We start from the raw sequence: 24,282 nt of genomic DNA, 5'->3' as shown, positions 1-24,282 counted from the left end.
CTTATGGTACCTTACAGGAACTTCACAGTAGTGGGGAGTAAGAATAGAAAGAACATATAAATAGCCACCAAACATACACTTATAGAACTGACAGACCTGCTGTCTTCAGCGAAAGAAGATATTCCAGGATTACATGGATTCCTGATTCCTCAAGATTTTAAGTGGTGCTGATCACTCCACAGGGAGAATCTCTTCTCTGTAGACAGTCTCCTGCTATTGTTAAGGATGGATTGGACATTTGTGGTGGATTGGTCCTGCTCTGAACAGGGGATTGGACTAGATGACCTCCTGAGGTCCCTTCCAACCCTGATATTCTATGAGTCTAGGATCCTATGAATTGTCCATCCAAAAACTATGCCACCAGATAGAGAGAAGCCGAGGTGAAGGTGGAAATGGCTGATGCTGCCATTTTTCTGAGACAGTAGGTCTGGGAACAGTTGTATGTGAATGCACAGGCATGAGGCCAACTGCAGGAAGGTGGTGAACCAGAACGGTCTCAGGCACCAGGAAGATATCAGGATCACTGCTACTCTGTCCAGCCTGATTTTCCTGAAGACACAGAGTTGTAAGAGGATGGTAGGAAAGCAGTACATCAGCAGGTCAACCACCACACTAGGAAGGCATCCCCTCTGGAGCTGAGGTCCAGAGCCACTCTGGAGCAAAACTGTAAAGCCCTTTTCATTCCACTAAACTGCAAAAAGCTCCCAGGATGGGACACCTCATTAATGAAAGATATAATGCGCTACTGATGGGTGGAGTTCCCACCTATGATTCCTGTGGAAACACCTGCTGAGGCTGTCCACAAGGGAGTTCATTGCACCGACAATAAGTACTGCTGATAGGGTAATCTGATGAGGGATACACCAATTCCAGAGTTGGACCCCCTGCTGGCAGACTGGGATGGATCTTGATCCTCCCTGTTTGTTTATATAACAGACAATGGTCATGTCTGAGCTTCCCTGGATATGAGCAAACCAAATAAGGTCGTGTACCACCTGAAACTCAAGAAGATTGATATATAGCCTAGATTCCTACAGGAACCAGGAATGCTAAGCTGTCTGGTTGAATAAGTGTGCTTCCCATCCCAGAAGAGAGATATCCATGATGAGTGTCTTTGTAGGTGGTTTGGAAACAAAGAGGACCCAATGCATACTGTATTCTTGGTCCCCCATCAAATGAGTAATGGCAACACGTTCCAGGGGAGCAAAACCTTCTTGCCAAAAGAGTCCCTACTTGGTGCACTGACCAACCTCAGCCAAACCCAGAGGCCTAAGCAGGAACAGGCCATCATCTGAGGGCTGAGATGAAGTTGGGTGACCAGGTCCCTCATTACAAGGAATCAGTCCTGAGGTATGTAGGCCCTTGCCACGACTGAGTTCAGTTTCACTCCAATAAATGCCGTAATTTGTGAGGGAGGGGGAAGGGTACACGGATTTTCTGAATTTACTTGAAGCTCTAAAGCATAAGATAGTTCAAGTGAGGTGTCTTTTACTTGCACTTCCTGATACAGTCAACCAGTGAGCAGACAATCATCTAGGTAGGGAAATATTGGGCCGACTTGTCTGTGAAAGTATACACCCACCACTCTAAAGTACCTTCACAAAAACTCTCAGGACCACCAATAGGCTAAAGGAGAACACTCTGTACTGAAAGTGTTCTGGACCTACAATGAAATGAAGAAATCTCCTGCGAACTGGGCGAATATCCAAATGAAAATATGCATCTTTCAGACAGAGGGCAACAATCTGGTCACCTTTGTTTGTGGAGATTATTGAGGCCAGGAGATATCACTGAATGAAGTAGACATTTAGCTGTTTGGTCCAGGATGGGTCTCCAGCCCGTTCTTTTTGGAGGTGAGGAAGTATCTTGAGCAAAAGCTCTTCTCCTTGTGAGAAGTGGGCACAGGATGTCTTGTTCCCAACTGAATTAGGGAGTCCCACTCCTGTTTGAGAATCCTCTCATGAGAGCAAAAACAACAAGGAGCGAGGTGGCACCTTAAAGACTAACATATTTACTTGGGCATAAGCTTTTGTGGGTAAAAAACCTCACTTCTTCAGATGCATGAGAGGAGTTCCTGAAAAGGGATGAGGAAGGGGCAGACAAGAATTCTAGGATGTAGCCAGTTGAGATGATGTCCAAAATCCATTTGTCCTATGTGATAAGGTGCCACATCAGGGGCAGGCATCCATCAAAAGGGGTGGGGATAACAGGTGGTATGGAGACTAGTTGGTGGCTCTCAAGTATCCCATCAAAATGCCTTCTTGGTAGGCAGTTGGGACTGAAGAGGGGAGGGTGGTGGTGGTGTGGAGTGACTTCCACAATGGCGCCTCTGTCATTTTCCAAGGGGTCCCTAGTGCCCTTGATAGAAAAATGACTGAGGTGGTCTGTGGTAACCAGAAACAGCAACCTGGAATATTTCCTAAGGGGTGCCAAGGTACAGATCCCCAAAAAGCAGAGGATAGCACAAAAGTCCTTGTGAGTGTGCAGTGACTTCTCTATCTTTTCACTCAAAAGACTGTTACCGCAAAGGAAAAATCCTGTACCATCATCTGAACATTTTAGGGAAGTCTCAAGGACTGCAACCTGAAGCCCATCTCATAACCACCGAGGCAGGTATGCAACATGATGCAATATCCATTGTATTGAGAAATGCCTGGAAGGTGAATTTTGGAACCAGATTTCCCTCATCCAGGATGGCCTGGAATTGGAACCTAAATACCTTCAGCAATTTAGAAAATTTCAACAGCTTATTGTAATTCATGAAGTCGTACTTGGACATCAATGCCTAGTAATTTGCTACGCGGAATAGTAAGCTAGCCAACTAAAAGTTCTTTCTGCTAAAGAGATACCTCTTGGTATCTTTGTCAAGAGGGGTGGAACCGGGCCAGTGCAGCGCGCTTCACTCCATGACAGCCTGCACCACTAAGGAGTTGGTATTAAAGGTGGGAAAACAAATATTCTGCGCCCTTAGGAACGAACAAAGTATTTCTTTTAAGCCTTGTTCAGGGGCAGGGCACAAGTACCAGGTATGTGTCAAAAGATTTTACAAAGCTCCAATACGACCTTGTTGATGGGGCACACCACCTTAGAGGAAGCCATAGCTTGGAGAAAATCCAGGAATTTTTGGGTAAGATCCTGAATCAACTGTAGTGGGACCTTAAGAGATTAAGCTATCCTCTTCAGGAGGCGATGGCACTGCCTGTAATCATCTGGTGGCAAGGGAAAAGCTGGTGTCACTGCCTCATCTGGGAGGATGAAGAATGCACTGCCAAGGGATCCAGTAGTTCCCACTGTTCCTACTTAACAAGCGCTTCTATAGGAATTTAGGCTATTGTTGGCAGTGATATCCAGCATCCTCATATGCTAGCACATGATATTAATCCCAAGAGCCCCAACAAGGTCAGCGGACAGGATCATAAAGGTGGGCCCTATGTGGGGTACTATTGGTCCCTTAGCAATATTGTGGTTTACGAAGACATCCGGAAGACTTTAGAAGTCCTGTTAGGGCTGATAGCTCTTAACTGGATTATATCAGGGGAACCATGAGTACTGGATCATTTTCATCTGACAAGTAGGAGTTGTCAGGCTCTTGTAGCCAAGCCAATAGGTATGTAACCTGACCCTGACAAGCTACAGACATGAGCCGATGAATAGTACATTGACAGTGCTGGAGCCTCTGCCTGACGGCTGGAGCTCGGGATTGGCAAATGTTGAGTTGATAGTGTTGGGACATCTCTCAACAGAATCGGTCTAAGAGGATCAGAGATTCTGGATACACACAGAATGCCAGATCTTCATGCAGTGCATACTGGGATCTCACCAGAGAAGAGGTGTCAAGCATCCTGGTTGGATCTGCCAATGCTTTCTTTGAAGCAGCAGACTTCTGCTGGATTGGTGCTAACAATGCAGAGGGCAAACAGTCCTTTCTGCCTCTGTGCGGTGCTTGATTGGTCCTGCCCATTCAGCACACCATTTCAGAGCACTGGTACCTCTCAGTACTGTCGATAATGGCCTCTGCTCCCTGCAAGGTCTGGATGCACCCTTTCTGGGGCATCAGGTGGTATCTGAGGAAAGGGAGAAATAAACCTCTTTTTGGAGGGTTTCTGAAGTGATTTATTCCTCTTCTTCTGAGGGTGTTTACCCTGGCCTTCTTCATATCTCCGTTTAGTGGGGTCCTTAGATTTCTTGAAAGACTTAATTGAAGGGCTGCGGTTCTGGAGGGATGCTACCTGGAGGCTCAGATACGGTAGATGTGGAGCAGGAGAGCCCCAGGTCCAAACAGGGCCTCACAGAGAACTCCATAAGGCACCTACAAGTCTGAATTCCTGACACTGCCTAGTACACTGAGGAAAGGCATGGCAGATGTCATACCTGAGAGGATCTGTGCTTCCCCAAGGCAGTACGGACAGCTCTCGTGCAGGTCACTCAGTGGGAGCCCATGGGGGCAGGCCAGCCAGGCTACGAAATCTAGAACATTGGGCATAATAGGTGCCCCAAATGGTGGGGGAACGAAGGGAGAGGAACCCACTACCCTCAAACTAACTATCACTACAGCTACCTATCTATATATAAAATACCTACAAAACTATTTAAAATTTATTTAAGGAACCAATCATCTAGCAGGAAAGTTGGAAAGGCTACAGACAAAGAATGGTTGCATTCCAGACTGCAAGTGGTAGAATGGAACTCGAGAGGCTGTTGGCCTGCACGGCCCCAAACGCTCTTGGTTGGGATCATGGAAGCAGCGAGGGAACATTCGCAAACAGCTGCTGTTTTTGAAGAATTTCCAGTCACGGGCACAAGGTGCGCATTCGCACCCACAGCAAATACCCAGTCTAGTGCTCAAAGTAGTAGTAAGTATGGATTACCTTCATTAAGTGTTAACATTACACCCATAAGATTATTATGCAAGAGTTGCAACTCACTGGGGTTATGTGGAATACTGAAACATTTGAAGTCTTTTCAAAATGTTCCATTCCACAGTTATAAGCTTTGCCTGCCATATTAAATAGAATATTAATGTTGCTTTAGTTTGATTGTTGGTTATGGATGAATGCAAGTTCTATGTATAATTACTATACGAGTCGCTGTATTGCTCTGGTTAGGTGGTTGTTTTGTTACTGGAAAAGCTATAGATACAAAGTTTTTAAAAGCAAATAACTAACCTTTCAAATGCAGAGTCTGAAATATCAGTTTGAGTGAGATCCAGATGTTCCAAGTTAGGACAAAGTTCCAAGAACTGTCTAACCTAGCAAAGGAAATGAAAAAGAAAATGCAAATAACGTAGACAATTAAAGAGAGTCTCTCAGCCAACATGCAAATGAACACTCATTTGAGTTGCAATTCAACTTCACTGACAATACAGACTCAAGCACACCAATTATATATTATTACTAATTATAGTCTGCACACTCAAATGTATTAGTGCTGAGGATACATACCATTTTGTTAGAAACTGCAGAACTGTAGGCCAGTACTAGTGTTTTCACTGAAGTGCCTACATGTGGGAGAACATTATGAATTAAGCCATGGAGTAAATGCTTTTCCATCTGTGCTATGTTAATTGCAAGTGATTCTTCTGCAGCCTCTTCTGAAAATAAACCAAAAAGAAAACTAAGTCTTTATAATGTATTTAGAGAGATTTATAGAGTTCTTCTCCCCATATCACATTAAATACAAGATTTAGAAAAAAAAGTTACCTACCTTATGCAGCAATGATGGTTCTTCGAGATGTCTCCCACAGGGTACTCCACTGTAGGTGTGTCTGCATCTCTGTGCTGCTGATTGGAGAATTTTGTAGCAGTGTCCATTAGGCCAGCATATGCGCTGTCTCTCCTCGTGCTGTGCCACAAGGTTAGTCAGCACATGTGGGCTAACCATCCTAAGTTCCTTCTCTACCACAGAGTCATAAACGAAATTGCCAAAGTGGAGGGGAGGAGGGTGGTTTGTGGACAACTATAGGGACACATATCTTGAAGAACCATTGTTACTGCACAAGCTGAGTAACAACTTCTTCAAGTAGTGTCCCTATGGATGCTCCACTGTACGTGACTCCCAAGTAGTATCCCTTCTGGAGAACTGGGACTTCAGAGTTGGACCAGTTAAAGATGACAGTACTGTGGAGCAGAGTATGGCATCGGAGACAGTCTCTCCAGCGATTGCATAGTGTTCTGTATGTCCCATGTTGACGCTCTGCAGATCTCTGAGATAGTGACATCCTTGAAGAAGGTGACAGATGAGGAGATTGATCTTGTGGAATGTGTACAGATCAAGTCTAGGAGGTGGGGGTCACGTTATGAATTTGGGAGCATTTCTGATGCATCTCAAGACCCACATAGAGAGTCTTTGGGCTGATATTGCTGAGCTCTTGGATATTCCTGACACAGAGAGGAAAGTCTAGGGGACTGCCCGAAGGCATTTATCTATCAAGGTAGAAGGCCAGGGCTCTCCTAGCATGTGGGGTATGTAGTTAATCTCCCTATCATCTTGGTGAGGCTTGGCGCAGAAGATTCAAAGGTGAATTGATTGGTTCATGTGAAACGAGGAGGTTACCTGAGGAATTAATTTTGGATGTGACCTGACTGTAATCTTGTCTGGAAAGGAAACTGTGTAAGGAGGATGCGCCATCAGAACTGGATCTCCTATCCTTTTGGCTGAAGTAACTGCTATCAGGTCATCTTCTTTCATTGATAGGTAGGTTAGCAAACAGGTGGCCATGGGTTCAAAGGGGGAGGCCTAGTCAGCCCTTTCAGTACCAGGTTTAGGTCCCACATGGAGGTAGGGAGTCAAAGTTGAGGGAAGACTTTTTTATACCCTTAATGAATCTTTAAGAGGTTGGGTATGATGACAGCACAGAATATCCCTCTACAGGATGGTGAAAGGCTGTAATAGCTGCTAGATAAACCCTAAGAGAGTTTAGGGATAATTGTGACTTTTTAAAGGGTCAGAGCATATTCTAGAACATGTGGAAGAGTTGCTGATGTTGGAGAAATCTGTTAGGACATGCACCAAATCTGAAATCTAAACCATTTCTGCAGGCAAGTACCTCGTGTGGAGGACTTTCTACTGTGTAACTGAACCTCTTGTACTACCTTTGCAAAAGACACTTCTAGGTCCTGGAATCAAGCCGAAGCCATGCTTTGAGGCAGAGAATCTCCCTGTTGGCATGTGGTACGCCCTTCAGCTTGTGAGAGCTGGTGTGGAAAGGTCAGGATAGAGATTGGCAGGCATGTTGCGAGCTGTGTCAGATAAAAGCACCAGGTCTGTCAAGGCCAAGTAGGAGCAATCAGGATGATGTGAGCTCCATTCCTTTTTATTTTTAGCAGGACCTTCAGCAGAAGAGGAAAGGGAGGAAAAGCATAAAAGAAGGTCTTGTCCCAGGGGAGAAGAAGAGCACCACGCAGAGAGTGCTGTTCCATCCCTGCCCTGTAGCAGTAGCATGGACACTTCCTGTTCTGGTAAGTGGTGAACAGGTCTATGGATAGTGTTCCCCATTGTATAACAAGTCATGGAGTACTGACAAGTGAGTCTCCCGCTTGTCATCGTGCAGGAATTTGTGACTGAGGTGGTTCACTATCAAGTTCTGCATACCCAGGAGGTAAGTCGCGGACAAAGTGACTTTGTGAGAGATGCACCATTTCCATAGTCTCACTGCCTCCATGCACAGAGAGGGCGAACTACCCCCAGCACTCCCAGTTGCTATGGCTATGTTGTCTGTAGGATCTTTGTATGTGATCCTGTGATCAGCAGGAAAAAAGGAGCAAAGACATGCTGACAGGTCTCGGTTTGAGGGGACTGATGTGTAGAGATATCTCCGAAGGTGACCATTTGCCTTGCGTCATGAGGCCATTTAAATGTGCAACCTTCCGTAGGAGTGATGCGTTGTGGTAAGAACCAACAATGGTGATGTGTGGGAGAAGGGGATCCCTGATACATTTGTCAGGTCCTTCCACCAGTTTAAGGAATTTTTGATCCTGGTGGGGAGTGACAGGGGTTTGTCCTGTCTGTAAACCAAACTGAACCATAGTTGGAGGCATCGCATGTGGTATCACTGCCGTGCCTGCTGCCATGTGTCCCATGAGTTGGAGGCAGAGTCTGGTCAGAATCTGGACAGTATTGAATGGCGTCTATGAGCAGAGCCAGGGATAGGAACCAGTGGTGAGGTAGGAGGGCTTTGGCCTGTATGGCGTCCAGGTTGGCCCCAATGAATTCCAGGCATTGCACTGGGGTAAGGGTTGACTTCTGGGTCTTGACCTGTAAACTCAGTTCTGTGAACAAGTGTATTGTAATGCTGACAGCTTTGTGGGCCTCCTGGAGAGATCAGACTCTGAGGAGAAAGTCATCTAGGTATGGTAAATCATTATCCCTTGCAAGCATAAGTGAGTGGCTACCACTGAGAACACTTCGGAAAATACTCTCAGGGCTGAAGACAGCCCAGAGGGGAGGACTCTGTATTGATAATGGTCATGTCCCAGAGCGAACCTAAGAAATCATCTGTGAGCTGGTAGGATTGAGATGTGAAAGTAGGCGTCCTAGAGGTTGAGGGCCAAAACCTAATCTCTCTGTTCCAATCTTGGAATGACAGTCAATAAGGTGATCATTTTGAATGTCTGAGCCTTAAACTTGTTGAGAGCTCTGAGGACCAGTATCATAGAATCATATAGACTTTAAGATCAGAAGGGACCATTATGATCATCTAGTCTGACCTCCTGCAAAATGCAGGCCACAGAATCTCACCCACTCACTCCTGTAACAAACCCCTAACCTATGTCTGAGCTACTGAAGTCCTCAAATCATGGTTTAAAGACTTCAAGCTGTAGAGAATCCTCCAGCATGTGACCCGTGCCTCACACTGCAGAGGAAGGCGAAAAACCCACAGGGCCTCTGCCAATCTGCCCTGGAGGAGAATTCCTTCCCAACCCGAAATATGGCGACCAGTTAACCCCTGAGCATGTGAGCAAGTCTCATCAGACACACACCCAGGAAAGAATTCTCTGTAGTAACGCAGATCCATCCCATCACAGGCCATTTGGCATATTTACTGCTAACAGTCAAAGATCAATTAATTGCCAAAATTAGGCTATCCCATCATACCATCCCCTCCATAAACTTATCAAGGTTTGTCTTGAAGCCAGGTAAGTCTTTTGCCTCCACTGCTCCCCTTGGAAGGCTGTCTCCAACTTCCCTTTCTTCAGGGAATTAGGAAGTAATGAGAGTAGAACTCCTTGCCTCACAGACACTGAGGTACCAGTTCTATGGCTACTAACTGGAGGAGATGATTTATCTCCTGTCGTCATAAACTCTCACGAGAAGGGTCCCTGATGAGGGATGGGAAAGGGGGTCGTGGAGGGGCTATGGAGCTGAAATGAATGGAGTACCCAGATTGGACGATCTCTAGAACTCATCAGTCCGACATTACATGTTCCCAGGCAGCGCAGAACATTGCCAATCGGTGGCCAAATGGGGATACAATCACAGTTGGTTGTGTCAGTTGTGGGGAGTGGTCTCATAGACTCATAGACTCATAGGTCAGAAGGGACCAATCTGATCATCTAGTCTGACCTCCTGCACAAGGCAGGCCACAGAACCCCACCCATCCAATTTTATACAACTCCTATCCCAGGACCGAGTTATTGAAATCCTCAAAAATGGTTTGAAGACCTCAAGCTGCAGAGACACCACCAGCAAGCGACCCGTGCCCCACGCTGCAGGGGAAGGCGAAAAACCTCCAGGGCACCTGCCAATCCGCCCTGGAGGAAAATTCCTTCCCGACCCCAAATATGGCGATCAGCTAAACCCTGAGCATGTGGGCAAGAGTCACCAGCCAGCACCCAAGAAGGAGTTCTCCGCAGCAACTCAGTACCCATCGCATGCAACATCTCCCCGCAGACCACTGAGCAGACCTGTCTGGTGGTAATTCAAGATCAATTGTCCAAATTAACGATCCTATCATAACATCCCCTCCATATACTTATCAAGCTTTGTCTTAAAGCCAGGAAAGTCTTTTGCCCCTACTACTTCCCTCGGAAGGCTATTCCAGAACTTCACTCCCCTAATGGTCAGAAACCTTCATCTAATTTCAAGTCTAAACTTCCTAATATCCAGTTTATACCCATTCGTCCTCGTGGCTACATTAGTACTAAGCTTAAATAATTCCTCTCCCTCCCTAACGTTAACCCCCTTGATATATTTATATAGTGCGAGCATATCCCCCCTCAGCCTTCTTTTGGCCAGGCTAAACAAGCCAAGCTCTTTGAGTCTCCTTTCATAAGGCAGTTTTTCCATTCCTCGGATCATCCTCGTAGCCCGTCTCTGAACCTGTTCCAGTTTGAATTCATCCTTCTTGAACATGGGACACCAGAACTGCACACAGTATTCCAGATGGGGTCTCACCAACGCTGTATACAACGGTACTAACACCTCCTTATCCTTGCAGGAAATACCCCGCCTGATGCATCCCAAAATCGCATTTGCTTTTTTAACAGCCGTATCACATTGGCGACTCATAGTCATCCTGCTATCAACCAGTACCCCAAGGTCCTTCTCTTCCTCCGTCGCTTCCAACTGATGCGCCCCCAACGTATATCCAAAATTCTTATTATTAATTCCTAAATGCATGACCTTGCACTTTTCGCTGTTGTATTTCATCCTATTCCTATTACTCCAGTTTACAAGGTGGTTCAGATCTTCTTGAATAGTATCCCTGTCCTTCTCCGTGTTAGCAATACCCCCCAGCTTCGTGTCATCCGCGAACTTTATTAGCACATTCCCGCTCTTTGTGCCAAGGTCAGTAATAAAAAGGTTAAATAAGATCGGTCCCAAAACCGATCCTTGAGGGACTCCACTGGTGACCTCCTTCCAGTCCGACAGTTCACCTTTCAATACGACCCTCTGGAGTCTCCCCTTTAACCAGTTCCTTATCCACCTTACAACTTTCATATTCACTCCCAGCTTTTCCAATTTAACTAACAGCTCCCCGTGCGGAACCGTGTCGAACGCCTTACTGAAATCTAGGTAAATTATATCTACCGCATTTCCTTTATCTAAGTAATCCGTCACCTTCTCAAAGAAGGAGATCAGATTGGTTTGGCACGATCTACCTTTAGTAAATCCGTGTTGCAATTCGTCCCAATTACCATTGACCTCTATGTCCTTAACTACTTTCTCCCTTAAAATTTTTTCCAAGACCTTACATACTACAGACGTCAAGCTAACAGGCCTATAATTACCCGGATCACTCTTTTTCCCTTTCTTAAAAATAGGAACTACATTAGCAATCCTCCAGTCATACGGCACAACACCCGAGATTATCGATCGCTTAAAAATTCTCGCTAACGGGCTCGCAATTTCACGCGCCAGTTCCTTTAATATCCTCGGGTGGAGATTATCCGGGCCCTCCGACTTCGACCCATCAAGTTGTTCAAGTACGGCCTCTACCTCAGTTGCAGTAATATCCACTTCCATATCCACATTCCCGTTTATCATCCCTCCATCATCGCAAGGTTCCTCACTAGTCTTATTAAAAACCGAGGCAAAGTACTTGTTTAGATGTTGGGCCATGCCTAGGTTATCCTTAACCTCCATTCCATCCTCAGTGTATAGCGGCCCCACTTCTTCTTTCTTTGTTTTCTTCTTATTTATGTGGCTGTAGAACCTTTTACTATTGGTTTTGATTCCCTTTGCAAGTTCCAGTTCAATGCGGCTTTTAGCCTTCCTCACTTTATCCCTACATGTTCTGACCTCGGCAAGGTAGCTTTCTTTACTGATCCTGCCTTCCTTCCACTCCCTGTAAGCTTTCTGCTTTTGTCTAATCCCCTCTCTGAGTTGCTTGCTCATCCAGTTTGGCCTGCAACTCCTGCCCATGGTTCTTTTCCCCTTTCTCGGGATGCAGGCTTCCGACAGTCTCCGCAGCTGTGACTTAAAGTAATTCCAGGCCTCCTCCACATTTAAATCCACTAATTCCTCCGTCCAATCCACTTCCCTAACTAATTTCCTTAACTCTTTAAAATTAGCCCTCGAGAAGTCAAAAACCCTAATCGCAGATCTACATTTGTTTATCCTTCCATCTAGTTTGAACTGAATCAGCTCATGATCACTCGAACCAAGGTTGTCCCCTACCACCATTTCTTCTACGAGGTCCTCACTGCTCACCAACACCAAGTCTAAAATGGCATCCCCTCTCGTAGGTGCTTCAACTACTTGATGAAGAAATCCATCCGCTATCACATCCAGAAAAATCTGACCCCTATTATTTGTGCAAGTACTCGTCCTCCAGTCTATATCCGGGAAGTTGAAGTCCCCCATAATCACACAATTCCCCTTTGTGTTTACTTCATTAAAGACATTAAAGAGGTCTCTATCCATATCCCAATCCGATCCCGGCGGTCTGTAGCACACCCCAAGCACTATCTCAGGGGAAGCTCTAGTTGCTTTTTTACCCAGCGTGATTTTTGCCCAGACGGACTCCGTCTTATCCATTCCATCACATCTTATTTCGCTACATTTAATTTCATCATTGATGTACAAGGCTACTCCCCCACCTTTGCCTTTCTTCCTGTCTTTTCTGAACAGCACATAGCCTTCAATACCCGTGCTCCAGTCATGAGTACTATTCCACCAGGTTTCGGTAATCCCTATAATATCCGGCTTCACTTCCTGCACGAGTAACTCCAGTTCCTCCATCTTGTTACCTAGGCTCCTGGCATTAGTGTACAGACCTTTTAATTTTCGGCGTTTGGCGTCAGTGACATTCTTTCCCCCGTCGTGCACAAACTGTCTGCCACCAGCATCACCCGTTACTCTGGTTTCTACTCCACTATTCCTCCTTGGATCAAATCTTGGGGCCGCAAGGGTATCCCCGCTCACTTTGTTTACTTCCCTCTCCAGGTTATGTTCTGGCGTGGAGATCTCCCGAACATTTCCCAACCATCTCCCCCAACTTTCTAGTTTAAAGCCCTCTTGATGAGGTCGGCGAGCCTCCATCCTAGAATCCTATTTCCCTCCTTGCTGAGATGAAGTCCATCCTGAGCAAACAGTCGTCTATCCGTAAATGCGTCCCAGTGACCGTACATCCCAAAGCCCTCCTTGTAACACCACTCCCTGAGCCATCTGTTGATCGCCATAATCTTGTCCCTCCTTCGTCGCCCCGCTCTAGGAACCGGCAGAATCCCACTGAAGATCACCTGAGCCTCGATGTCTTTAAGCCTCTTCCCCAGTCTGAAATAGTCCTCCTTGATACAGTCCAGTGAGTAACTAGCTGTATCGTTCGTTCCCACATGAAGGATAATCAACGGATTTTTTCCCGCTCCCGCTAAGATTGTATTCAGGCTCAAGTCCACATCCTGTATCTTAGCCCCCGGCAGACAGCACACTCTTCTGTTCTCCCGATCCGGTCTAGTTACAGGCCTGTCTACTCTTCTCAGTAGAGAGTCTCCAATCACGTAGACTTGCCTTTTCTTGGTGACAATGCGATTCTCCGGTCTATCCCCCACAGCAGCTGGCCGTGATTCCTCCCGATTTGTATTTGACCTCACAATCGTCCTAGGGCTCGTACTTGATGTTGCCTCCACTGACTGCTCCCCTCCATCTGCAGGACTAGCTGCTTGCCTCTTCTTCCTTGCCGTTACTCCTTCAGCAGCTGGCTGTGCTCCATCTTCATTTCCCAACTCAGCAAACCTGTTCCTGAGTTCTATTTGTCCATCGCTGGCCCGTCTTATCCATCTTATCCGTCTCATGGCACCTTGACCTGCCTGTCAAATGTGGTGTTTAGATGCAGGGAGTTGGGACAAAGTTTGCGGACCAGACAGTTTGCACTTCAGGAATTTCCCTTTCTTCCTCTGCATTTCGTAATGGTTACGAGGCTGATATTGAACCACATATGGTCTGTGCTGAGATTGGAGACTAAAACGCCTCTTTTGCCCCGGCGTATAGATTCCCAGTGACCTGAGGGTAGCCCTGGAATGGTAGCCTAAGGTATGAAAGGAGGCATCGGTCTTTTCAGCGAAGCGCTTCATCCCCTCAAAAGGAAGATCTTCCACCGTGGACTGCATCTCTTTCGGGAATCCCAACAAGTGGAATCATGGATGTCCATCGCATCACCACAACTGTGGAGATGGGCCTAGCATCTGTGTCAGTGGTACTATGGGCCAATTGCAGCTTTGTTTTTGCTACTAATTGTCCCTCTTGTGATGCCTTTAAAGGATTCCTGATGTGCCTTGGGTAATTTGTCAGTAAAGTCACTGAGTTTGTTATAATTTGTGTAGCTATATTTGGCCATGAGTGCCTGCTAGTTGGCGACATAGAACTGCAAGATGGCAGAGGAATATGCCGTCCTGCCAAAGGGATGAAGGCGTTACCAGTCCCCGTCATATGGTGTAGCCCTGTACTGGTGCTGCTGAGGATACTGAGCAAGAGAGATAATTTGCAGCTATCAATACGCTCGCTTAGGGAACTTCCCCACCCTCTTCTTGAAGGACTCACAAGAGGAGTCCCCAACTTGTTTCTTTGACCCACTTCCCTTAGAAGTTGAAAGTTATGGGGAAGACTCATGTCTGTCAGGAGACTGAGGTCACCGAGCTGCCTCCAGGAAGATAATTTTCTGGTGGAGCTCTCTGTTCTTGCAGGATCTCAGCCAGAGCTACTGGCTGAAGGTGCACTTTTGCTGTATGTGACCCTCACCAAGGCAGCAAATACACTGAGTGGTCTTATCTGCAACGGATCGCCTCGTTGCAAGTGTGGCATTTCTTTGAAACCCAGGGAGACAGGCATACCCCACTAAGAGGAACAGGCCCTCGGGGGGTGGGGGGGGGAAGAGAGACGGGAAGAAAAATAAAGGAGTTTGGATGGTCTGTGGGTTTTTGAATTTTTTTTGAAGGGTTGGAGAAACGAACAAAGAAATAACTAAAACTACAACTAGAACTGGGGAAAACCAATTGCAAACTGCAAACAGAAGAACTTAACACACTGCTAATAGCTATGTCGCTAGCCAGGGCGGTTGAGAAGGAACTGAGGATGGTTAGCTCGCATGCGCTGGTTAGCCTCATGGCGCAGCATGAGAGAAAGCACATGCACAGGCCCAAAGGACACTGCTACAAGTTCTCTGATCACCAGCACAGGGATGCAGACACATTTACAATGGAGCACAAATAGGGACACTACTCAAAGAACCACTAAAGTTTAAAACATCTACATATCTCGTGCCTAAAAGAATGTGAATGTAAATGAAAAGTTTAACGTAACACGTTTGATGATGCACTTTAAAATTTGCTCAACTCTGGGAAGCACGTTCCAGAGGTGTGGTTTTCTAGTGGTCTATCTTACTAGCTGTCCTACAGAGATAAACCCCAGAGACGAACAAGAGCAACCAACCCAATAGAAAGCTATTACAACATTGCTCAGGAAGAAGGAGGTTTCTTTCAGATTCTGCACCATTTAGGGTTTTATAGGTTGCTACCAAAAATTCAAAATGTACATAGACACAAACTGGTAAAATTCAGAATACAGAATATTATTTGGTCATAACAGTCATCTCATTCCAAAGAATAATACAGCATTCTATACTAGCTGAAGCTGCCAATTACTTTTTCCATTGGAACTCTGTGTAGAAGATGTTGCAGTAATTAGTTACAAGTTACAAAGGCAACGTTACTGAATCTGGTTTACAAAGAGACAAAATTGCAGCCTCTGGGCCAACAGTAGAGAAAGGAAAACTATTGTGCATTACTGAAGTCAACTGGGCATCCAAGAGCACCTTTATATCTAACAGGATTCTGAGACTAAAAACTTGAAAATAGCAACATACTTTTAAAGTGAATTTTATCTTGGAACTCACATACCAATTGGACACACTCTACTGAATATGTCTTCAAGATGGGGAATTTCTGACAAATAGACCAGATTGAAAAAAAACATGGCATTGCCCTTCCCCAATGTTCAGCTCATGCTGAACTGAGTACAGAGCTGGAAATGGGATAGCCAAAACAGAGATAGGAGCATAATTCATCCAAGTCTTAGTAACACAAATAAGGTAAGATGTTGAAGCTATCATTAAATTGTGGACAAAGGACGTTTGTGTGTGCTGTGTTTTGCATACTTCACAGATATTGAAATTATGAGACACTGGTTAGGGTGACTGCTTGCTACTGCTTTGCTTTAGTAAACAAAAGGGTGGTTGCCTAACAAAATGTAGTATCATATTTGGAAACATTTTATATCCATGTAATATATAGAGGACATCGACTAACTGCTCAAGAGCCAGTGCACCTGTGTTCTTTTAATTATATTATTTTAATCTTAATTCTACAGTAGTTAGCTGAAACTGTCCAAATTCAAAGTATTTTCTGCTAGCCCAAGGTAAAAGTACACATTCCAGATTGTTTCTTCATTTATTCATAATTGTAATGTATGCACTAAAATCAATTAAGATAAAACTGTTTTTCAAAAGGAAGTTGTAGTAAGATGAAGCCCTGAAACAAACTCTTGTGTCAGAGGGCCAGTCTGAGGCCTGAAGCCTGAACCAAAGTACTTCCAGGCATTGCTAAGCAAAAGCTGGGCTGTGAGCCAGAGGCAGGTCTCACTCACAGAAGTTGGAGAGAAGAGGGTTGTTAGAAGCAGGTGCATTCATATATAAGTGCTAATAAGAGGAACTTGTGCCAAGATGGCACCTGGACACTCCACAGACATAACAAGGAACAGGCATGTGCAGGGTCAAAGAGGACAGCATGATGGATAGATCTGTTTGTCTGAAACAAAGTGGGAGACAGCACCCTAATGAGCCAAGGGGCTGTACCTCAGTACGTTAGTAGGGATGAGTAATCTGTCCTGTAACTGTACAAAAGTAGGTCCCGGAATGCACATCTTTGTCCAGCCTAGGGGGCGGTGGAGTGTCCTGCCACTGACTTAGCTGTGTCCATTGTCAGGGGGAATATATTCATAATATGTCCTGTAGAGTGTATAGGAAACTATTACTGTGCTTCGTTTGACAATAAACCTGGCTCGGGTTCCTTCGTACCTTACTAGAGTCTGTGGTTTTGGGGGGTTCTCTCAGGGTTTGCTGTGTCAGCTATCTGCGCAGAGCCGGGGCAGCACACAGAGGGAACACACACGCAGCCAACAGTTATCATCGAACAAGAGCAAAGCACCACATCAGTAGCTACTGACAACAGAAGTATCTATATTTGCCTCTATAAAATTATAGCTATATGATTACATCTTCTGGGGGGGTTTTGCATCTTCATCATGAAAAGCTGAAAAGGAATTTTGCATAGCAATTTATTCTAGATTATATTTTGCCCACCAGATTCATCTATGTCAGCATCTTCATCCCATTCCTGAAAAGCACGACTTTCATCTTTTCTATTTTTCACCCACTCCTCGTCAGGTTCAGTATCAAGGTCAGCTGCAGGACCACTGTACCAGTCACCTACTCAGCCAAATAAAGGAAATAAATGAAAAAGCACCGTAGGAAACATTTGATCTTTATAACTGAAAACTCCTGCAATTATGTGTTATATATTGGGGTACAATCCAATGATATACGTAAAAGATTTTCTATTTTCTTCAACTGAGGTTGAATTGGACTGTTATATTATAAGCATCAGGAAATGTCTATGTATTTAAAGTGAATGTTCAAAAGCATTTAGAATTTCTGAGATAATTTCAATATCTCCATTAGGTTAACCATTATACTATTTCTTAATGAGGACTCTCTATTTTTCATATTTCCCCCCTAGGGTCCAGTATGAAAATGCGAAGTAGAACTGAAATAACGGTGCGCCTCATTGAAAAAAATTTTGATTTCCTGTTTCTAAAATTCTATAACAAAATAAGTATATTTACATATACACAGTTAATTTAACAATTAGTGTAACCAACTATTGATTTACTAAGCAAAAAAACCTGCACAAAATAAACAAATTTCTTTTCTAATATGAAATCTTCACTATTTATTGGTCATGTCACTTGGTCAGAAGTTGATCAGTTCGGAATAAAAACACTTTCAACAGCCATAGCTCATGAGTTTTCAATTATACACTGCACACATGACTCAGCTGTGTAGCAAACAAGCTTTTTCCCAATGGACAACCAGTTGGATATGATGTTTCTCTTACTAATTGTGGGGAAACAGTGACATGCTGATGGTAGCTATCTGCAAAGGTACAGGGGTTTTGTTGCTTCTGTGGCTTGTACCCTTTATGGGAGTCTTGCAATACGTAAAGAGCCTCTAAAAACTTTGTCTGTACAAGAAAAGCCTGCAACGTAACAAAAATATGAAATATTTCACTTTTACTATATAATTTCTCTGAATCCGCTGCAATAAAACTACTAAAGCAGCCACAAGATCACCATTTAGAACACAAGGATAAAGAACACTATATACTAACCTTATTTCCGATTACTAAGATGTATTACCAATTAACATAATTGTTAGATCATGTATGGGTTAGCATATTACTGTTTCATTTAACTTGAGTCCATTCTTGTATATACTGACTTTTCATCACTACCAAAAAATAAAACATTAAACTAAGCTTGTAGTTGTTCCCTCTATCAAAATCAACTTCTATCACATCAAATTAAGCTGTGTAATGCCACCATGACCAAATGGAGCACCTACACTCAATTAATCTAGATTAGTTACACAAAATACTAATCTATTATATTTTGGAATCTCCAAAATCAGATCCCTGAAATGTTTTTAAAACAACTGAAAAATTCAATCACCTACCTCTGGCCCACTGAACAGGGTAAAGGTGTTTCCAAAGAGATCCAGTTTTAACCAGTTGAGACCACTTAGTGCTTACTTGACTACATCGACACAACTCCTGAGGGTTAAGGTAACTGAAAATGGTCAGCATTACTTCAGGAGGAAGATGGGTAATATTTGTGGTATGCCCTGTCACTTCAGTTTCTGAAATATAAAACGTGTGTGTTAATAAAGGGATATCAGCGTATGCTTCTGCAGTTAAGTGATAATGACTGGACTCATTTTTTCCCCAAGGTGATGCAATGATAAAATGCATTAAAGCGAACATAAGAAAACATTCAATTTGTCTGGTAATAAGAGCTAAAAGACTATTTCATATAAAAATATTCAGAGACACTGGGGGGAGCAGGCATGTTTTTTAAACATTCTATGCTATAAATGCCACTGAAGATCACAATAACTCAGTTCAACGCCTACCATTTCCTTTACAGATTATACAGCCTAATTTCCTTTCCAAAGTCTGTCCAAGAAAGGGATCTGGATGCTACTCAAGCCAGGTGGAATGGAAGCAATACTTTGTGGTAATGAAAACTTATCGAAATGGGCAGAAGCAGGATTTGCACCTTTTAACAGCACATATGCCTGACTTTGCCAAAACACAAACCACGGCTGCTCCAGGGACTTTTCTCATCTGCAGCTAGCAAAGGAAGCTGCAACTAGTCTAGTTCAATGAGGATTATGTTTTTATTACCTCCAAGCACTCAGCCTTCTTGTCTGGGGTAAGCTAACACAAGCACATCCTCTATGCTTCAAGCCTCAAATCTTTGCACTTGGCTCCCCATCTCTTCTGAGTGCAACTAACTAGTGTAGGTAATACCTTTTAAAACTTCTGAACAGTCAGGACTAACAAACAAAACCAAGTAAGTGTCTTACACAGTGCTCTAAAGCACAGGTATCATATTTCGTTTTTAGTTTCTGTTCATTCCCAACAAACAAGCAGTAGCTTTAATACACCTCATTATGGGTGAATTTATGTAAAGTAAAGTATTGTTTAAAATAATTTGTACATAACCACTAGATGCTACAAAATAAATATATCGAGAAATAGTTTCTACTGGCTGGGTAAAGTCTGTGGAATTTCTGTAAGCAGTGGTGTGAAAAATTCAATCAGTAAGGAATCAGATTTTTAAAATGAACATTCATAACAAAGAAAGACTATGAGAAGTGGTACAAATGATTTGAAGGCTAAATATTTGTCTTTTTTTCTTCTACTCCTTAGCTCTAGTCAGAAAGGGAAGGTGATACTCACCTTAAATAGGTCTTTCAGACACCAGAACCATAGAGGCAATGCTATTCTTTCCCATTACTTCCAAAGAATCAGATTTTCTCCAAAGGTAAGTGTGTTATAATGGAGTCCAGAATGTGTGCTTCCAGAATGTGAAAACAGTGAATTCTCATAGACCAGATTCAAAACCAGTTCAACTACTTTACCATTCTGAGTATCAGAGACACTAGTTCGTTACGAAAGAAAAAGTCAAAGTGATTTTTCCAGTAGCCAGTGACTTGATTCCAGAGACTGGAAGCAGGCTACAACTTCTGAACCTTATGGATTCTTACACATCAGGATCGAGCCCAGTCTCAGGTTGTACCCCAGATTTCTAATTAAGTAAGCACAGAAATAGTACCCTCAATTCATGATGTTGGCTTGCAAACATTTAGCAACTGCCTGAATATACTGTATTTCATTTAATACTGAATAGGAATGCATGTGTTTTCTTATCTGGACAATTGGACATCCAAAGACATTACTATGGAAGTGATCCACGGAACTGATCAATTCACCACAGGAATTGCTGGTGTCATCGAAGTTAGGCTTTTCTAACTTGACATTCATATTCTACAAGCTACCCAAATTTCCAACTTGTTTCCATAAAACAATTTGTATATCTAGAAGACATACTTGATGAGGCTAAGATCAGAGCTTCCCATAAAGACTGCACAATAAGGGAGATCACCCTGCAGGGTTCCACATTTAGTATCTTGGTCCCTTTGGGAACACCAATTTATTCGTATGCCTGGAGCTGAGCTTCAAGCCTGAAGTGCATACAAGACTTCAGACAAATGGTGTCCCAGAAAACTGTCAAAATGAAAATCAAGCCATGCTGTTTTACATGCCTATTTAGAGAGGAGCAAAGTCTCTTTTCCTGTGTTGAGAAGCCTCCAAAGTAAGTGCAGGACAAGACAGGGAATTTGTCCAACAAAATGTCCTGCTTGCCATTTCTCTGGCAGGAAAGGAAAATGCAATCATGCACAGGTTCACTTGATTGCCTAATTTAAGGTGTTTGTTATTCAGCAAATCTTCCTCAGATGAAATATATATATTTTGCTTTATCTCAAAAGAAAGTAGCAGAGCACAAGAAATAAACATCAGCAATGGATACCTTCTCTCATTTTTTAAAATGGCTGGAATTTATATGCTTCCTTCAAAAAAATCACATATCTTCACATATGCTTCCCCCACAAATCCACTTTAATACCAAAGCTGACTAAATTCAGGATAGAAAAGTTGTAGAAGTCTTACTAACGGAGTGGGAATTGGGGGTAGAGATGGCAGGAGCTAATTCCAGCAGGCTGTGTGTCTGCCATATCAGACTGGTCAGAGACCAAGATGTATTTTGCATTCTGATACATGATTTTATTCTGTACCAGCTGGGCCTATAAAGTAGATATTGATCAGTTTAGCGGTTCAAAGGAAGTCTCAAAACTTGTCACTGTTTGGATTACAGTCTTCAATTCAAGTTTGTTAGATTTTCATGAACTGACTTAAGTAGGAACAGCACCTTCTTTATCCTTGGTAGTCAGTTTCATGAGGATGTGCTGTATTTACTATCCCATTACAATTTTCCTGGTGTTGTGGAACAACACCAGCCTCCTACTAAGCTGACTAGGCTACCTTTTCAGCTATAAATATTTTTTACATTGAAAATTTTATTGATGCTCCAACATTCAGATTAAACGAGCAACTGGCCCTTATCAAGTGAATCATCCTATACTAAATTTCATAAATGAAAAGGTGGTGTTTCAGAACTGTCCAAATTTCATTCTAAAAGTGAGGATGAAATTTCACTGTATTCAGTCATTCATCTTGCAGAAACATTTTTCCAACCCTCTCCTTCTCTGCTTATCCTCCCCTCCTGGCTCCTTGGACAAGGAAGACCAAGGGGGAGTTCTATTACTTGGGATAATGTCAGCTGACTTAACTCTTCTGCTCTCTTGAGGATATCAACTGAGAAACCTCCAGACCCTGCCTTCAGGCAGTGAAGGCAGGGTCTGGAAACAGAAAATACAATCTGAAATTGAAGCATGAATTTAAAAGTTAAATACCAGACTCCGCATGTTTGCTATAATTTGGACAGAGCATTACCAAGGGAAGAACGAGATATCCTTGAAAACACACCCACATTGAAACTTCTAAAAACAGCAACATTCTTCCCAACACATCACTGCAATTTTGAAGAAAGACATCATTTTCTAAGATAAAAACCATATAAAAGCATTCAGCAAATGTACAGTGACAACTCTTCACTAGAGTGATTTTAGTGGATTATACTTGCAAATTTAAAATTGCATTTGGTTTAATTAAAAATGGTTCACCTTGATCTGTTTTCTCATCCACAGAGCTCTTCAGATGATTCCAAAGGCTAAGACCTCTAACAAGTTCTGCAGCTTCCTTCTGTGAGCAGTGTTGATCAATAACTTTCTTTTTAATATCCTTCAATTCTTCGTAAGTAAAATATTCCATCAACATGGGCTGAAAAACCTAAACCAATAAATGCCAGTTATCCACAATCAAAAAAAACCCACACTGCTGCCACAAAGTGTTTAAAATGATATATATAAAACTTATCTAATTTAATATTTACAACAGGAGTTACAAAAGGAACAACATGATGCACAGTAATGAATGCCAGGTGAGGAATCTAAAATTCCAGAATTCTAATCCCAAATCTGCAAACATCTGATTGCATGGCCTTGGGCAAGTAAAATCATTGTGGGTGTGTCTAAACTTAAAATGCTTCAGTGGTACCATTGTAATGCTTCAGTGTAGACAACTACCTACTTCGCCAGGAGGGGGTTCTCCCATCAGTGCAGGTAATCCACCTCCTCAGGAGGCGGCAGCAGCAGCAGCAGCAGCTAGGTTCATGGAAGAATGCTTCTGTGGACCTTGTGCTGTCTACATGGGGATTTAGGCCATCTTAACTATCCAAGGTTGTGGATTTTTCTGAGCGACATAGCTGGGTTGGCCTAAATTTCTAGTGTAGACCTGTCTTGTTTCTTCAGTTTCCCCATATATTAAATGGAGCTAAGAATATGTGTTTAACTCAGACATTATTATTAAGATCCTCATGTAGAAGTATTATTATTAATAATACATGAGAGGTCTTCTCTCTTGAGCAGATTTGGGAGGCTTTACTCTCTCCAAGGATGTTTCCCAATTTTTGGAAACACATAAAACAGAATCAGACTGGCAATACCAGTCTGTACATGTCAAATATAGGCAGCAGCTTGAGAAAACTGTTTAATTCATAGGCCACTGGTTTATAACTTCAAACATTTTTTGGTTTTGCTTTTAACGTTTGTAGATCTTCGACCAGTTTTACTATATCTTCTTTTGGAGAAGCTATTTTAAAATAATAATATATTTAAAACATATTATGCTTAAAATTTAAGAAAAATACACATTGTATGAAATAATATTCTCAATACATTTAAAAGTATTCCTTAAGAAAAAAAGGCATATTTTTTTAAACACAGAAAGAATGCATTCCTAAGATACCACAGTCATGGTATGAATACCTAGAAAAACTGTCAAATTAAAATGGTCCGTATACATCACTCATTATTCCCATAATTTTATACTGAAAGTTTAAATTATGGAAACAAACTGTTCAAATATCTTTAAAATTCCATGTTCCATTTACTAGTGAAGCTCAGAGGCAACCTATACATCAATTCAGCCATAAGATAAAAAGCAAGTGTGCTTTGAACTTCTATAGTAGATGTCATATATTCTTCATTTCTAATCCAAAATTACAGTGAAATCCTGTACAATTCACTCAGTGTAAATACTTCTTATCAAAAAGGCTAGTCATGTCACTATACCTGGAATTTTAAATTATTTAATAAATATTAGAGACAAAATGAGTGAAGTAATATCTTTTCTTGGACCAACTTCTACTGGTAAAAGAGACAAGCTTTCCAGCTTACACAGACCTCTTCTTTGATTCTCAGGACCTGAAGACCAGCAGTTCCAAACAAACATTCAGAGAAGAAAAGTGGTTTAGCTTTAAGAAAAGTTCTACGTACCTCCTCCTCCTCTTTCATGTGAGGAAGGAAATCCCTGGTGAAGGCTTCCAACCTCTCTTTCAGCTGTTTAGCATAGTTTAGCTGTTCGTATTCATTCTGAAAACAAAAAGTATGATTTAACCAGAAAAGCTCTCCATAGGGTTTAAGAACTGAAAATTATATCCATATCTCCCATAGCTCTCAAGATTCTGCCTTTCCAGAAGTGGCTGTGT

The 24,282-nt window shown here is 42.9% G+C and overlaps 1 protein-coding gene across 2 annotated transcripts in view; it reads right to left on the bottom strand.

Moving 5' to 3' along the window:
* The window catches only part of FBXL5 (F-box and leucine rich repeat protein 5), a 57,540-nt gene that overhangs the window by 17,499 nt on the left and 15,759 nt on the right, over positions 1 to 24,282 (bottom strand). Inside the window, exons 3-8 of one of the 2 annotated variants that reach the window (XM_050947624.1) lie at positions 24,071 to 24,166; positions 22,358 to 22,523; positions 18,725 to 18,907; positions 17,294 to 17,419; positions 5,442 to 5,590; positions 5,166 to 5,248 (exon numbers count right to left, since the gene is read on the bottom strand). In XM_050947624.1, the coding sequence (XP_050803581.1) occupies positions 5,166 to 5,248; positions 5,442 to 5,590; positions 17,294 to 17,419; positions 18,725 to 18,907; positions 22,358 to 22,523; positions 24,071 to 24,166 (803 nt within the window). The remainder of the gene's footprint in view (positions 1 to 5,165; positions 5,249 to 5,441; positions 5,591 to 17,293; positions 17,420 to 18,724; positions 18,908 to 22,357; positions 22,524 to 24,070; positions 24,167 to 24,282) is intronic. The other variant, XM_050947623.1, reaches the window with a different exon arrangement.

Source organism: Gopherus flavomarginatus, chromosome 3 (genome assembly GCF_025201925.1).
Source record: "Gopherus flavomarginatus isolate rGopFla2 chromosome 3, rGopFla2.mat.asm, whole genome shotgun sequence".
NCBI classification, from domain to species: domain Eukaryota; kingdom Metazoa; phylum Chordata; order Testudines; family Testudinidae; genus Gopherus; species Gopherus flavomarginatus.
The sequence above is the reverse complement of the archived record's forward strand: the minus strand, read 5'-3'. Positions and strand labels throughout refer to the sequence as shown.